General features: G+C 36.3%; 1 protein-coding gene across 1 annotated transcript in view; it reads right to left on the bottom strand.

Moving 5' to 3' along the window:
- FCHO2 (FCH and mu domain containing endocytic adaptor 2) overlaps positions 1–17878 on the bottom strand; it is an 86239-nt gene that overhangs the window by 12623 nt on the left and 55738 nt on the right. Inside the window, exons 13-21 of the mRNA XM_058824511.1 lie at positions 16687–16865; positions 15664–15688; positions 14941–14983; positions 13922–14016; positions 10147–10656; positions 9435–9538; positions 6481–6610; positions 1087–1198; positions 345–500 (exon numbers count right to left, since the gene is read on the bottom strand). Coding sequence (XP_058680494.1) covers positions 345–500; positions 1087–1198; positions 6481–6610; positions 9435–9538; positions 10147–10656; positions 13922–14016; positions 14941–14983; positions 15664–15688; positions 16687–16865 — 1354 coding nt within the window. The remainder of the gene's footprint in view (positions 1–344; positions 501–1086; positions 1199–6480; positions 6611–9434; positions 9539–10146; positions 10657–13921; positions 14017–14940; positions 14984–15663; positions 15689–16686; positions 16866–17878) is intronic.

The following is a 17878-nucleotide window of genomic DNA, read 5'->3' as shown; positions in this document are numbered from 1 at the left end:
AATACACTAGTAGATGGCAAATGAGATTACACGAATTTCCTACTACTTGTTTTCCATTTAAGCCTACTATTTCATAATTAAGTTTTCTAAATGCATATGAAAACACGGACACATTTACAAATTATTTCTTATGGCCCCTGTTATACTCAGCATAAATTTTAATTCCAGTAGTCATTGATATTTTTAATAGTGGCAGTGGAGAGAGACAACTAAGCTGAACAAGATTAATTCAGAAAATTAAACTACATGCAATTCAATCAACCAGACTGCAAAGAATTCTGAATTACATACACAACGATTCCACAAATTATGTAGCTTACAATTATGTTAAAAAAATAGGAAACCTGTATACAAGTTGTGCATTTGGAAGAATCTGCTCTAGTTTGCTCGTGTTTTTCACCCTGAAGCAGAGCACAGCAGGAGATGGGTTGCTGGTGAATACTTTAATAATCCCACTTGGGAATGATATTGTCATATCACCAGTAATCTTCACAATACATCTAGAAAAGAATAAAAAATCAGCTTCATTGCAACTCATTTACTGCCTAATTTTAAAGCAATCACTGTAATTTCATGATCTTATGAACCAAATTTAAAACAGAAAATCAATCTCAAATGAGGCCAATGTGACTATTAATGCCACTTTCAGCTTGGAAGTAAGATGAAATAAGAAATAAAAAGATTTAACTGCTTAAGCATACAGTAGTCTTGGATATTTTTCAAGCTTTGAAAACATGACAATATGGCTCTGCCTAGGCAAGGCCTAAGTAGCATAGCAATGGATGTCACAGGGAAGGAAGTGCTTTCAGCTGCACAAAATTACATGTAATACCTACCTGACAATGATAAAAATCCTTGTCATTCTCTGTGCTGTCACTGAACCCATTTGTGTAAAGCAGGTATATATGAACTCCTGGCAGGACCCAGGCCATTACAGAGCAATAAGCCCCTTTCATACCCAGGGAAAAAAACCCCTTTTAATTCCCCTTCTAATGCATACTCATTCCCCTCCCCCAGTACGAAAACACCCATTGTCTTTTCTCATTGTAACTCAATACATTCAACACAATTCACTATTTAACTAACTTTGTGGGATCTGCTCCTTTAAAGTAGGCGTTAACAGATTCAGTAAGAGCTACTGCAACAGGCAAGGTGTCCTGGTTTCCAAGGCTGATGGGGCTGGGACCACGTGAAACACCTAGAATACATACAGTGTATAAATTTAATTTTCAAAAAGCTTAGTAGATTTCAGAATGGTTGACTACATCTATAATTTTCACAAGAGTTTACACCAACATCACAGTCTCAATGGAGGTATCACTTGTAAAGTGTGTAGAAATAGATAACCATAGTACAGTACAATAGCAGCACCAAAATGCTGCTCAGCAGCATAAGAACATAGGTATGACTATTGGTCTGACATTATGTAAACAGACAGAAGGAAATACATGAGATAGAGGAACACAGCATTAAAATGGCTACTGGTGGGGGTGAAGTCAACAGACCCAAAGCAAATTGACCAGAATGCTTTTAAAAAAAGATCCCTACTGTATGCTTTTTTATATGGAAAAATGCATGATAAAATGGTGACAGAAATACAAAGAATTCTCTTACAGTGAAAATGAACTTAAATGCAAATTTATCAATATTACCCCACATAAGTGAACGGTTTAACATTCTTTTAACATTTTCAGCCAACAAACATTGCAATTCCCAAGCAGAAATTGTTGGAGAAGTCTTCACTTTTTGCTTGTGCCAACACAACACAATTCCAATATAGAGCTATATCAACCAAGACCTCATTTGAAGGCTTTTTGAAATGCACATATACAGTTGATGAAACAGGTTTTCATGGGATTTCATTTTTCACAAATTTTCTACATGTGTATGGAATATGAAAGACAATACTGGAAGTTTCTTCTTTTTTTCTTAGTGCAGTAGTGTAGTAGATAGCATCTTATGTTTTTTGTAGCATGAAAAAATGGTCTGTATCACATAATATTACCTATCACAAAGGAGGCACAGTCTTTATCTTTTCATAAGCAAATTGAAAAATTTCTCTTTCATACCACAAAGGAGAGACAAAATGCTTCTGTATAATATTGCCCATGGCAAATTAAACCTACTTACTCTAAGTGGCTGTCCTTTTTGAGCTCTTTCAGAAGTAAAAAGAAAGTTGGGACCTTGCTCTTCACAGAGCACCTAATATCTCATATTAGACCTTAAATTAAGAGACAAGTGAATGAAGTAGTGACAGAAAGACAACCAAAGACAGGAGTTAGTCTAATTCTGCTACCTCATACCTCTCTCTCCATTACAATTTCTCACATAAGGTAGTAAAATGTTCAGAGTGCTTCTCAGTGCCATAAAAACAGTTGTGCACCACTTAGGCCTCCTTAGATCCAAAAGATCTAGTAAAAAATGTTGAAAATCAGAAATTCTTAAACGAACTAATTAGTATGATTCTGGCTAAAAACAACTGATTTATTCCTTTTTTTTCAGAAGGTTGCTTTTCTTTATTCTTTCAGACAATACATGGATCAAGATTCTGAAGTTTTTTCTGTCCCTGAAAACTACCAATAAAAAGCTGTGATTCTCAATAGTCTCAGGAATCCAGAAACCATTATTTCAAGAGGCAAATATATGATAAAATTATGAACTGTCAATTACTTGAAATTTTGAATTACTGAACTCCAGAATTATTCTTCACTAAAACCAAAGTGTACCTTGAATGAATGTGTCACTACAGTTGCTGAGCTGTTTTAATGTCTTTTTCTTCTAATTCACTGAGGAACAACAAACAATTGTAGAGCAAAAGGACTACCTTGCATACAGGTATATCAATTATTTTAAAATCTTTTACTTAATGGCCTTACGTACATTTTTATAGCAATATTTCAAAAATTATGCAGAATAATGCAAGCATATTCTTTATATTCATATTGGTAAAAGACAAACACTGTTTGCTTGACTGAAAAGTGAAATTTATTAGAATAAATAAAATGCTTTTGATTTTTCTCAGGGAACACCAAAGCAAATAGATATGTATATATATTTCTCTGAGACCTACTTGGGGAACCACAAATGAGATCACTTCTCTCTTCCCTACTCTGCTCCCACTGTTCATCACCTTTTGACTCAAAAATGTATGCATTCTCCTAGAAACCAATAAACTGAAAAATAAATAAATTACTATTCATTCAACAAGGCCCAGTGCTGGGCCCTGCCCTTGGGTCACAGCAACCCCAGGCAGTGCCACAGGCTGGGGCAGAGTGGCTGCAAAGCTGCCACAGGACAAGGCCCTGGGGGTGCTGGTGACAGCAGCTGAGCGTGAGCCAGCAGTGCCCAGGTGGCCAAGAAGGCCAATGGCATCCTGGCCTGTGCCAGCAATGGTGTGGCCAGCAGGAGCAGGGCAGGGATTGACCCCCTGTACTCAGTGCTGGTGAGGCCACACCTTGAGTACTGTGTCCAGTTTTGGGTGCCTCAATTCAAGGAAGACATTTTGGTGCTGGAGCACATCCAGACAAGGGGAATGGAGCAAGGCAAGTATCTAGAGAGTAAGTCATATGAGAAACAGCTAAATGAGCTCAGTATGTTTTGCCTGGACAAAAGGAGTGATAAGGGGGAGCCTTATCACTCTCTACAATTGCCTGAGAAAGGGTGTAACAAGGTAGGGGACAGTCTCTTCTCCCAGGCAATCAGCAACTGGAGAAGTCAAAATGGCCTCAAGCTGTGCCAGGGGAAATCCAGGCTGGACAACAGCAAGAATTTATTCACTTATCATAGGCTACCAGGGAGGTGGTGGAGTCATGATCCCTGGAGGTGTTCAAGAAATGAGTGGAGTGCTTAGTGCTTTTGTTTAAATGACAAGGTGGTAATCATTCAATGACTGTACTTGATGATCTTGGCAGTCTTTTCCCATCCTTCATGATTCTGTCATTTTATCATATGAAACAAACATAACTGCTTGTCCTGATGCTGAAAGTCAGCAGTTCTGAAAGTCAACAGTTTTGTTGCCTTGCTGCTGAGAGTACAATTCATTGCAGCAACATTCAGCTTCAGCGTTTTCTACACCTGTTGTGAGGTCTCAGACAGAAGGGAGGTGACAGAGATGCATGAAGATATCCTAACTTCATCTCAGACTGCAGCCCAGATCAAGGCTCCAGGTCTATCACCTTTGGTATTGATGGCAAACCTGGCTTAAATGCCCTGCTACCTGTCTCAGCCTGATCACCACTACTAGCTCCTGAGCTGCGCTGACACAAGAACTAGTAACATAACCATGCAAACAGTTGCACTGACACTTTCAAAGTGCAGACCAAAACTGCAGAACAAAAGACTCCATCACTGGTCATTAAAAGGACAGCTAAATAAAGCTGATAAAATGGTTTTAGTTCAGTTTAGGAACAAAGATCCAGACAGTTTTAATACTGGCAAAAGAGCTGTCATGAAAATAAAATTTATTGGAAAAGTACAGTCTTTATTATGTCTGACTTCTAAGATCCATATTATATGCAAATATAGAAACATTCTCTTAACATGTGTTAGGAGAATTACGATTGTCAAAGTAAAAATATATTCACTTTACTTGAAAGGAAGTAGTAATGACAAACTGAAGAACCGAGGCCAAATTTCAGCTTGTTTATGGGACAGGGAACTGGATAGACAGAACATAGCATTATATAAAAGTGTTTACATCACATTTTGGTCATTTTAGCAACACAGAACTTGTTATGTACTTGAGATATCAAGCAACTTGTATGTGCCAGATACCAGAAATATCTGGAGAGACTTGTTTCAAAAGAAATACAATTTTATTAGATATAGTATATTAGGATGATTAGTTAAGACATAAATGTGCTTTGAGTACAATACCTGGCAGTGTCTCACAAAGCTTTTCAATTGCAGGAAGATTTCGAATCAAAAGATCATCATCTATTACAGTTAAATGAAACAAAACATTGCAAGAAAACAAAATATTTCAAGCAAAAATAGATGCTAAAAATTAACATTAAAAATATTTTGCAAATTAATTTTAGGCAAAAGCATAAAAGAAGCACTAAATTATGCATGCCTTAAAGTTCACTCAGAAGAAGATAATCAGTCAATTCTCCATTATTCAGAACAAATTGGGTAAGGGGAACACTGGATTGTGCAAAAGTTAAAAGAATACAGAATGTATTGCAAGCTATATTCTCATGCCCCAAAGTATTTCAGCTTTTTGTACTGCCCTTCCCATTTTCCCAGGACTATTTAATTCATACAGTCAGTGCAGATGGAACTGGCCTTATCTATTTTTCTTAGGCCAGAATAATAACCAGATCAAGCTTCACTGTCAGCACACACCTCCTTACCTCCTGCCTCACTTCATGATTTCACTCTGCCACTGTTTCCAACAACACACATACATATCTCCCCAGAGCTGGGGGATATTGATGCTCTTGCCACCAACTTTTGGTTCCTCGACACCAGAGCTCAGGCCTGAGGATGTGAGCCTGGATAGACTCTGGCAACCAAAATATTAGTTGTGTTTCTTCAATGCTTCTCAGCATTTGTGAAATTGGTGGATACTGAACTGTAAGAGCTAAGGTTGGGCAGAACTTAGTAGCCTTGCTTCTGCACAGGGTGGAAATGACTCCACTGCAGAACTCCCACTAGATGCTGCACAAATGCTTTTCAGAGCTGCTGAGCCTGAGTGAGGAATCCTTGGCATCAATAACATTTGCAGATAACTAAATGATAAGCTGACAACTTGATTTAACTTGTGTCTAAAGGAGTAACTGTGTTCAGAAGTTAAATAGTTCAATACTGCTAAATAAACACGTTAAAATGTCTTAAGCCCTGCCCTTCCCAAACTAACAAAAACCCCCAACTAACTAAAAAAACCCCAATGTCTCCTTTTGATCTATGATAATCAAATATCAAACTGAACTTTTCCTTTAAAAACAAGAGAAAACCTTCTGAAATTAGGGACAACACATGAAGACTTTCCTTTCCGTCTTGATCTTTGCTTAATTGTTTGTTTTGCTTTTACTGCTTAGCTTATATTCTTTAATAACTTGCAGAAAAATAAGCATTAGAACATAAAAGAACTCAGTTCTGTGAACATTTATATTCATTCAGATTTTTCAGTATCCCTAAGTATTTCTGCACCTATAAAATAACATCTTCTGAACAAATATATGATAACGTGTTGTACTTAATGGCTATACAAGCATACCAAATAAGAATTCATGGAATGTTAATTGTGAATAATATTTCCCTAAAGAATATGCCATAACTGGGTCTATGGTCTAATCTCATTTAATCTACTTTCCTGTGTCTCAGTGTAATTTAGAAGTAGACATTGCAAAGAATGCCTGAAGCCCTGGACTCGCATATGAAAAAACTAACTCCAATAAATGTTTCTTGCAGCAGGTGCAGCCTAGTGGCTGAGTTGTCCTATTTCTCCAGTAAGATAAAATGGTTAATTAAACTTACCAACTGTAGGTGTGTTTCCTGCACTGAGGGAAGCAGAAGAAGATATAGAAGAAATGCTTTCTGCACGTGCCAAAGGAGCTGCTGGAGGTGGACTTGAGTTAGCAATCAGTGGAGGGCTGAATGGCCTAGGCTGAACAGAAGAGATCACAAGAATATAACGCAAAGTGGTTTTAAAGACATGAACAAAATATTGTAAACAGAAAAGTTCTTATTTCATGCTCCAATCAATTTTATAATGTTTCTCAACATAGTTTCTTTAATGTTTTATCTACACTAGTTTTTCATGTAAAACAGAGAACCTGCATTTTCCATTGGAGTAAATACCATTATTTCATATATTATAGGTTTTTTTTGATAGAGTAGTCAAGTCTAATATATTGGATTATGCAACAGCCTGTCAATAATAATAACAGAACACAGTATCAGAAACTAAGACTACAGAGCTGTGTGTGTGGAAACATAGATTTGGAGAGCTAAAGCAGAGCTACTAATAAATTGGAAGTGAGAGCAGCAGAGGGCAATTTAAATAGTTGGGACTGGAGTACAGGACCAAGAGAGGAACAGGCTGTAGGATCAGGGTTTTTTCAGCCCTGAGAACAGAAGCCTAAGAAGATTTATTAGCAGGCTCCTACTAGGTAAAAAGGGGCACACAAAGAAGTCAGAGTCAGGCTCTTCCAAGAGATGCAAGAGCTACAGCAAAGAAATGCCAGCCAGACTTTGGGAAAAAGTCCTTCTTGCAACCTTTTGGTAAAATCCTGAGACAGGCTGCCAGATTGGCAGACTGTAAAATCTCCCACTCTGGAAATTTTCAAAACTCAGTATGGTCCTGAGCAACCTGATATAATTTTGAAGTCAGCACTTTTTTGAGCAGGCTGGCCTAGAGAACTTCAAAGTCTCTTCTGTTCTAAATCTCTAGATGGTTTTAGGATACACTTAACTGTTAAGGTATTTAACTAGTGATCACACTGGGGTTAACCTATCTGAAAGAGACTGAAACCCCTGAAGCATCATTTTGCAGGATAACTGTAGAATAACAGATGAAAAGGGGCTAATGTGTATGTCTGAAACACTGATAGCTGCATGACTATGGAACCAACCAAGGATTGTTGGTAATAACAGATAAACTGTTGATAATGACCAAGGGCTGTTGATACTGATCAAGGACTGTTGGTAATAACCAAGGATTGCTGGTACTAATAGACAAGGCCGGCTGGTAATAACCACAGATCATTGTTAATAAGCAAGGACTGTTGGCACCAACTGATGATGTCTGCTGATAATAACCAAAGATTGTTGGTAAAAACAAAGTGAAAAAGAACAAGATGTGGATGGAGAGGGCGCAATGCAGCAGCAGGCAGCACTTTTCTGTGACGTCTTGCTATAGTTCCTGCAGATAAGTACAAGTGCAGGAAAGAGGCAGAGAAACGGGTATGGACTGGGGGGGACAAGACTACCCAGGACCCCCAAAGCCCTCTGACTGAATTCCAGAAAGGTCTGAAAGAATGAACTGTGCATGATGACTAAATTGCATAGAAAACAAGAAACGTAGCTCCAGGGTACAGAAAACTGGTACTCCCAACAAGCTTAGGTGATCCATTCAGGATACTCCATCAGCTGAACTGACACTAGAACCAGGACTGGTGATCTCTCTCCCTTTCTCTTCCTGTTTATTTCATATGTTCCTTTCTCTTCCTTTTTTATTCTACCTCTTTATCCAGAACCCACTGTCATGCACATATATAGTAGGTCAGGGACTAACATACCAATTTCCATGTCAAGTGCATAATTTAATAATAAAGCTTTGTGAGTTTTATGGACCCTCTGACTTTAGTCATTCCTTTTGACCCCTAGCATTTGTGAATCTTGGGTGTTTCCTTTCCCCTAAGGGCAGGATGTCACAGTAACTTTTTTCCCCCATTTTATTGCACTTCTTGGCTTTGATAGAGACTTTGAGAATTGTAAAGGTAGTTAACATACAATGAAGACAACTGACAACCTTCTACTTGTATCCAGATAATGGTAAATTTCAAAAGCAACAGTATAAAATGAATGTAGCTTTGTTCAGGATCATACTTTATAGTAGAACAGATAAATGACATGAAGAACAGATTCCTTGGGCTAAGAGCAATTACTACAATTCTGCATTGGAAAGAGAAAAGAATTTCAAAATGAACTCTGTTCTGATCCTACAGAAAAGGGAAACAGTTTTAAAATATTCTCTCAGTTTTGTCAAAGCACAAGATGAAAATTTTGTTTGTACCAAGAATATGGTGAAAATATCTTCCGACCTTGAAAGACAATAAGAAGATTTTACCACAGGAACATTTTTCCTAGTCAGGAAGTCAAGTGAAACCTGCAGAATACTAATATTTACAGAGGAAATAAGGCATGGCCTAGTCTGATAGGCTGTTTGGTTATTTGCATTCTTTAGCACATTCCTTATAGGCAGGAGAACCCACATTGCAGGTACATGCAGACAGTGTGCAACCTCTCACTATCCTTACGGGCAACTGCTGTGATCTACCACCTCCCTTCTCCACAAACCAGCACCAAATGCAAGGAGAAGTCACAACAGGACTACTTCTGTCAACATACAATTGAAAAAACCCCACTCATTTCCCAGAGCTTTGGTGATATCCCTAAATCAAGGGAGGTTTGTTAATAACTTCAACAGTATTTTGTTTTTCATTATCAAATTACCGATTTGCTCAATTAAAAACATTCAGCTGATGCAAAAATTATGGTTTGGACCTTAGTACTTGTGTTAATAATTATCTGTTGTAATGAGATAGTTATCATAAACTATTACCATGCCTATTTGGCAATGTTGAAAACCTGCTTATGTGATTCCCTAAACATTGGCTATAAAGTAATTCCACAGTAACAGAGTAAATGAATAGTGTATCTGAAATCAAGTCAAAATGGCAAATAAAAAAATAATAATTAATACGTACTATTTCATTAATCCCACTAAGTTTCCCGGTAGACAGCTTTGGTCTTGAAGCAGGCCTTGGTGGGGGTACAATGGTGCCCACAGAAAGAGGAGTGGTGGGCCTTGCTGAAATAAAGCAAAGTTAAGAAAATATTAGAAATATCACACTGAACATAAATAGTTATGTACTGGAGTAGAATATATAGAAGTGATGTTTGTATTAGAGGTTCCTATTGTAGAAGTGCCATGTTTAAACAGTTACCACAAATCATAAGTGCTTTTAAAATAGTGCCATGTGATACCCTGAAAACTGCATCTAAAAAAAGCATCATGGGCTTTCTCAATTCTCTCAAGTGATTTTATACCAACCACTCTTGGAAGCTTGTATGTAAAAAGAATTGTTTTTGCAAACGCAGTTGCTTAATCTTTGAGATCTCATTACTGTCTGACATCCCACAAAAATACATTCCCATCTCTAGAAAAGCAACACTGCATAGTTAAGAAAAAGCAATGCTTTTAAATGAATAATTTGAATTTTCTTCTGATTTCAAGCTGAATATTTACTTCACTGTCCCAACTGGTATTAACAAGCAGTTTAGTACATTCTAAGTAAGAAGATGAGTTAATTTTAGCATCAGTTGAGCAGTAATAAAAAAAAGAAAAAATGAATCCAAAGCTTGCTTTTTGGAGTCAGTTATTAGCAAAGAGCAGTACAGAATGCATGCTTTGCATACCCTTATTTGTATGAGCACAAGAAGACACTAAACTATAGTCCAGTAGTGCTGAAGATGATGCAGAAGATATTTCAGTAGCAGTGCCAGTTTCTTCAATGAATAATTGTTCATGGCATATAGAGTTATGGAAAAGGTCGCTTTGATCCTCAGAAGCACAGCTGTTGGAAGAATTCCCAAGCAAAGCAGAAAAGGCAAGGCAGGCATTTTCAGTTTTAAAATGCAGTCTTTGGGGCTCCTTCTTGTCTGTGCTTGTGTGTCTAATTGTAAGAAGTTCATCAGCAAAGGAAATCCACTGACTCTGAGACCGTGAAAAACAGGATAAAGTACTGGTACTCCCTGATGGCGCTGCTGTAACACCAGATTTGCACAAAGTGCTAATGGTAAAGCCTGGTGAGGATGGGCTTGTAGACCCAGAATCTGTCTGGTGTCCAAGCAAAGACTGAGATATTCTACACCCAGGCAAATCAGTGGTAGATGATGAGGAGCTTCTATTGTGCTCTGTTAGGGTAGCTGAAGGAAAAGGGAAGAATTGAAACTAGGACCAACAATGAAAAGATAAAATTTTCAATATTCAAAAAAGTATTCAATATCCACTACACAAGGACTACCAGCCAGCATGAAAAATAACTGCTCTACTAAAGTAACAACTCACAAATAGAATAATGAAAAAAGCCAGTCACATATCATATGTACTTAATTCATACTGCCAACCATGTCCCTTTCCATTTTTTAGTACATGAAAAAAAATTATTGTGTATGTCTCCACTTAAGGCTCTATTTCTCACAACTTTCCTTATTCTTTTGACTTCCTACCTGTTGCGATTTAATTTTTCTCATCTTTGTCTTTTCTTTCTTGCATCCTACTCCACTTTTGGTTCCTCTCCACAGCTTTCTGCTTTTAATTTCTTTCCTTATTTAATCAAACCTATCCTGCTCATTCCAAAGCCTTTGATCCTCTTAGTCCTAATATTTGTCATAGAAGGTCCAACTGATTTGGCTTTCATGTGAATGAATGAAGACAATGGAGCCACAAGATTCAGTCTGATAGTTAATCTGTCTATCAATCTGTGAGTAACAATATGGATGAGGCATCATCCACCTCAGTTTTCTTCCCCTCTCTCATCGTATAATATTATGACTGCTGAAAAAAGGAGTTTCCCACAAGTATTCCCTGCATTTGCTGTTGCCTGTTGCTCTAGATGACCATAGAAGCACAAAAAGCAAGGTTAGTCAATTCTCATCATCTTGCAGATTGCAGAGCTAGGAGCAACAGAAGTGATAACCAAAATAAAAAAAGAAACATATTTGAAAGTTCAGATCAAAAGTACAGTTTTCCTTACTACAAGGTCCTTTCGCCATAAAAAAATACATTCTTCAAGTCCACCTAACATTAGGAATTTTAACACACCTTTCCCTTTCAAGCAGATATTTGAACTATCATTCAAAAGCTTTAAAATACTACTAAAAATCCTATTTAAAAACAATGTGGACATATTAAGAACTATTTAAAAAATACATATGGATGAAAATAAGGAGGATAACTAATAGAAGCATTTTTTAAATATCAAGAACTAGCTAAAAATGTCTGTTTTGTTTGTTCAAGATAACAAAGTTAGCTTAAACTTATAATAAAGTGGGATTATTCATGGATGACCAAGATTACTTCTGTGTTGCATAACCACTGTCTGCTCAAATACCAAGGTAGTTTAAGAGTTCAATGATTAACATGGTTATAAAACAACAGTTAAACAAATGTTTAAACCATAAGAGACATATACTGTATTCCACACAACTAATGTATGTAATTTAAGTTTGGGACTGAGATGTTCAAAAACTTAAAGCACCAGTTTACTACTAACCTTCAAGCTGAAGATAAAACATTGATTTTGAGGAAAATGCCATCTGATAAATATTTTTTTAAAAACTTTAAAAACTTACTTGCAAGTTAGCAAGCATTAGAACTCAATTTAAACAGCATGACTTACATTGATCCAATTTTTTTTAACCCCAAATGTATTAGAAATTTGTTACACTTTGGCACACTTACTTTCTATTTAATTCTACAGATTATTTCACAAATGTAAATATATCAGTTAACTTCTAGAACAACAGTGCTGGAAAGAATTATTTATCAGATAAAGTTTGCCAAGGCACAGATGTATCTAAACTTGATTTATGCCCACAAGACCCTCTATTGCACCAATTTCAATGAACTGCAGGGCTCTGTGTATAACCCTAATGGGTATGACTAGGCTAGATGACTCCCTGTCAGATAGAGGTACAGAGGATATTATGGATCTCTGCCATTACACATCAGCCAGAGACTACTTTTTCCACAATTCTGCTGTCAGGAGGAACTGTATGATGACTTCCTGACCTGCTTTCACTTCTCATCCAGGCACAGCAATAAACACCTGAATATAGCTACAACCACCAGTACAACAAGTTCAGTATCCTCTGCCTTTCTCTGCAGAGTCCAACACAAGACCAAAGTTATCAAAACAGAGTATTTTAAGAAAGCATCAAACTTTTTCAGAGAATTCCAGTAATGTATCTCTCTCTAGAATTTATTCTTACATGTGAATCCACCACACACATGGTGGATTCACTTGCCAATACTACTGACTGATTATGTAAGTCAGGATGAGAGTGTTATAATGAATTCTGTAAGCCAGATTTATTAAAACTGTAACCTTTAAGAAACATCAATTTGTTGTTAAAGACTAAGTTCTTAAAATCTGAAGTGTTACAAAGCAATGTTGACTGCTGCTAAAAGAACATTACTTAAGCCGAAAAACACCAGTTTTTCAGAATTCTCCGACTGATACATGTAATCTTCCTTATTGTTCTTCAATCGGCATGATTATGCACAGAAGAAAACTACTAGAAAGCCATAATGAACAAGGAAGTGAGGACTATTTTTGGAATACAAGTACTTAGTTAAAAGAATCAGGGAACACACTTCCTTTCTCAGGTGTGTGGGAGGAGGAAAGTGTCTACATTAAGAAAAAATTAACATGTTTGAGTAAAGATACACAGTAGGCAGACTGAAAAGACATATGGAACTATTTTTTGCAAAGACCAGGTTTCAGGAAAGCTTGCCAACTTGTCATACCAAGACGAGTATCCTACAACCCAAAATTCCCAAGCAACATGAGCTCTCTCCCTCCACCTCCCATATGCCACACACCATCATTTTCCTTGCAATATCCCTGCTTTCAGGATCTCAGCTTAATTCATGTCTCAGTCCTGTCATTTTTATCCATCTCCCCTTGGATTATGCTTTCACAACTCCTAACAGAATCATGCCTTCCTACAGGAAACAAGTTCCTCACAGCAAAGCTTTGCAATGCCTTTGTACTACATAGCCCAGCCAACTTTCCTGGAAAGAAGAAATCCATCCCAATTCATTGTGCAAGCTCAGCTTGTCTCACAGTCGCTGCAACAACCACCTTTTAATCTCCCAGCCTTACCAGCTGAAAAAAAATTGATTACATTCTAGATGGTGAGCAATTATTCAGTAAGTATGAGAAGGCAATAAAAAAGACAGGAGCAAAACAGAATTTTCTTGAAGTGTCTAGTACTCCCTCTTCCTTCTTGCTCTCTAGTTTGAAAGCCTTATATGCTGCCTTCTCAGTCATGTAATACTTGTAAGACAGTATATTGCTTTATAAAATTCTATAATTTATGCATCAAAGCACACCCCTTTGCAGTAACTGAAAAACCACAACATCCAGAAATATAGTGAACACCATCTCTACCATGAATATTTTACCTGAGGAAGATGAGGATGCCAAAGAAGCTGAAGAGGAAGACTCAAGAGAAGTGCTGAAGAGTGGATCCCATGCCAGGAAGTCACTGTTCCCCTTTCTATATTAACAGTTAAAATTGGAATAGAAATTAAAGATTTATGCATTCATAAAAATCACAAACTTCACTAGTAGTTTGATAATATAATAATTATAATAATTACAGAACATTTTGGCTTCAAAGGGATCTTTAAAAATTCTGTTCCAACCATGCTGACATCCCTAGAACAGGTTGTTTAAAGTCTCTTCCATACTGGCCTTGAACATTTCCAGAGACAGGGCATCCAGAACTTCTCTGGGCAACCCGTTTCCACATATCACCAGATTTCACAGTAAAGAACTTCTTCCATATATTTAATATAATACTACTCTCAGTTTAAAGCTACTCCTCCTAGTCCTATCACTACATAGTTCTTGTAAAAAGTCCCTCAATAATATGATAAAAACTTCTGACAAATTAGTCTGTATTAGTCTTTGCATCTAAAAAGAAAAGAAGTAGTCAAAATTTGCAGGTCAAAGAACTGATTTACACATAAGGAGACTGTCTTAGCCAAAACTTCGGTGAAAATTTGTGTGTGGACATACTCCATAATGTCAGTTAAATAACTGTAATTTTTGAGACCTACATCTTCAAATTCATTCACTTCAGCATATATACACATAAGCAATGTATGCAGATCAGTGTAAATTTGTGTTTTGCAATCTTAAACACTGTACCATGGAAGACTAAGTCTGTCTTATTTAAAAACATTGTGTAGCTATGTAATTATAAATACCAACTGAGCTTGATCACAATAAATCAAATGTATTTGAAGGGGTAAACAAATGAATGGAAATATCCATTGATACACACAGGCTTATAATGCAATAGATGTACAACTTAAGATAGGACTCAGCTGTCATTTCCAATGAGTTTCTGAGTTTAGAAAAATAAGAACAAACTCCTGCAAAACAGCACTTGATAGAATTTAAAATTTTAACTTACTCAGTAGTTGGAGCAGAAAATTTTGATTTTGTTAACTCTTCACCTAAGAAAAGGATACCATATTACCACTAAAAGCGTGAAACATAAAAATTTCATTTTCATTATAAAAAGATATTTAACATTCATGTTGGCAGTTCAAACAAATTACTATCAAAATGGAAAAAATAAAATGTATGATTTCTCATAACTTAAGTTTCCTTAACTATGAGAAGACTACATAGACCACTGCACTTCATAAGGCAATGTTGTTTGCTTGAAACTTCCTCCTTGAATTATACAGTTTACAACAATGTTCTTCAGCAAATCTGGTCTGGTTCCCCATTGACAAAAAAAAAAACCAAAAACCCCCAACCCTGAGTAATAGAAGCTAATGCTCTATCCTCTATGTCAGTATTTTATATCATAAACATGGTGTGCTTTGCTGGTTTGTGGATCATCCTAAACTTGAACAGGTGGAAGGGTTTCAGGAACTTGCACAGGAGTTTTTCTTATGGGGCAACCCCTTTGGCATCTGGATGTGTTCCTCATTACTGGCAGACAGGTCCTCACAACAGGGAACAGTCAAGTACATAGATAAGGAATAGTTATATAAAACTAACAAGAGAAGCATTTTGTTCAATTTAAAATATAGATATTTAAGAAGTTTATGTCTCCAACAATTAAAAAAAAGTTTTGTTTTCATTCTATGTTAAAAAACTAACAGACCAAAAGATTCACACTTACTGGATGAATTTTGATTCATTTGTGCCTGAAACAGGAAAAAAAAAAAACCAGGAATAAGTTCTTCTACTGCGAAATAAACCACTTAACAGTTGAAGAGTTCTTATTTCCACTCAACTTCTTATGTGATATTTTATTTTCACTGCCAGGTAAAAATATCATGAGCTTGCGGAAGACCATGGAACATGAGCCTGGACAGAGCAACCAGGCAGCATTCCAGTTTGAAAATGCAGGAATAAATATTGTAGAGCTGACAAAAGGAGCAGCATTTTTAAACCTCTTTAGTGTTTGGGACAGAGAATTAAACAGCCAATGTATCTATCACATGGTACAGATGAAACGAAACACTCCTCATGTTTTCCCAACAAGTCCTCTCACACACTACACTTACTTAGTTTTAACTACAAATGCAAATAAAAAGCCATTCTCTACTTACAGAACTGTGCCTCTGCTTTCAAAATGTGGTGAGGGAAAAAAGAGAAAAATTATTATTTTAATATGTTATGCACACTATTTTCCTTAAAATCAGAACCAGTCTCACTCTGATCTGAATACTGTACTAGCATACCCTAATATTATTTATCATTTGTTGGTATAAAGGATTATTCCATGAACTGGCAGGATAAATCAGTAAAGCTGCACTGCAAATGTTACATGTATCCTCATTATATGACCTGTTTTAAAAGACTTGTATGTTATTGAAAACTAATTTTCAAATTACGTTAAAAGCCATGCTCAGCTAAGATGTAATTGAATGTCTCATGGTGGCACAAGCACAAACACAAGAACTGAGCACTCTAATGTCTCAAAGGAGACTTTAAATATGAGAAAAGTACCTAATGTTATATTGCAATATAGAAGGGTAATCTATATATATTGGAATATGAAATGTACCAAAAATTACCTAGTGCACAAGAAAAAATAATTACTGAACCTAGAAAAATTCTGAACATTATAATATATGTTTACACTACTGTTTCTTTGCCACTTTTCTATACATAAAAATACAAGGAACAATATACTTACAGATATTGCTGGAGAAAGAGTGATGTTCCCTATGGATACTTTTAATTCATCCAAAGAAGGCATAGTGTATTGAGAGCTGTTATTTGGCTGGACAGGTTTTATTTCTACATGGAACCTCCTAGGTTCATCATCTTCAGAGTCAGACTCACTGGATGAATAGAAATGGTTCTCTTTGGTATGTTTGTGTCAGTTAAGGTAGAAATACCTCAAAGTCATCTGCTTAATCTACTTTATAATTCTGATCCATGAAATGCTCATAATAAGTGATCTCTTAGCGCATTTACATATATCCACAGTCCAAAATGCACAATTCAGAGTTAAAATTTAGGGGTTTATTCCATTTAACTTCAGAATGATGATTCTGTTCAAAAAACCATGGTGTCATATAACTGAAGAATGGCAGTATCTGTCATATAAATTAATAACTGCATATTTGAAGGCATAAGGTTAAATTTAAGATTCTACAGCAGCAACACTTCTACATGTAAAATTGTAGTTTGCAAGACTCCAACAGGGTTTCTAAGGGATGTATGAAAAATCTAGAAGTCTTTTAAATCAAATGAAGAAAAGCCTACGTTTTTTAATAAGCAGTGAAATGCCCATGGTAGCTGTGACTAACATAAACAGTGAAGGAAAGAGCAGGAGCCACTGTTACTTGTTCTTCTTACAGTGTGACGCTAAAAATGTTTTTAGTAAGGATGCCAGTTAAACAGAAGACTGCACAGTAAACTGAACAATGTCAGCTGCTTGAAGTACTGTCATCTTTGGATAGAAAGAAATCATAATGACATCTCAGACCTCAAAATAAGGAAAATAAACAGCACTTTATTTGCACAGGAGCTGCACTGAAGAAAAGCTCTGAAAGGCCCAAGCTAAGTCTTAAAACCTGCATTTGTTTTGACAAGAAAAATTTGAAAATTTTCATCTACAGAAACACAAAGTTTTGTACCACCTGGAAGAAGTGTACATATTCTCTAAGTCACTTTTGTTATTTTCACCTAAAAATACGACAGACTTTTGCATTAAATTCCTTCAAACTATTCCATAACAAAGTTTTAAACCTAACATTCCAAATCCCTTTCAGCTGAAAGGACCTGAAAGTTGTGGTGAGGAAAAAGCCAAGTATTTTTATTTTACACCTCTTTTGCCTCAAAATGAAGCATTTATAGAAAAGGTTTCAAAGAAAAGTAAT

This window comes from Ammospiza caudacuta, chromosome Z (genome assembly GCF_027887145.1).
Source record: "Ammospiza caudacuta isolate bAmmCau1 chromosome Z, bAmmCau1.pri, whole genome shotgun sequence".
In the NCBI taxonomy this organism is placed as follows: Eukaryota; Metazoa; Chordata; class Aves; order Passeriformes; family Passerellidae; genus Ammospiza; species Ammospiza caudacuta.
Note: the sequence above shows the minus strand (reverse complement) of the source record. Positions and strands in the feature narration are given on the sequence as shown.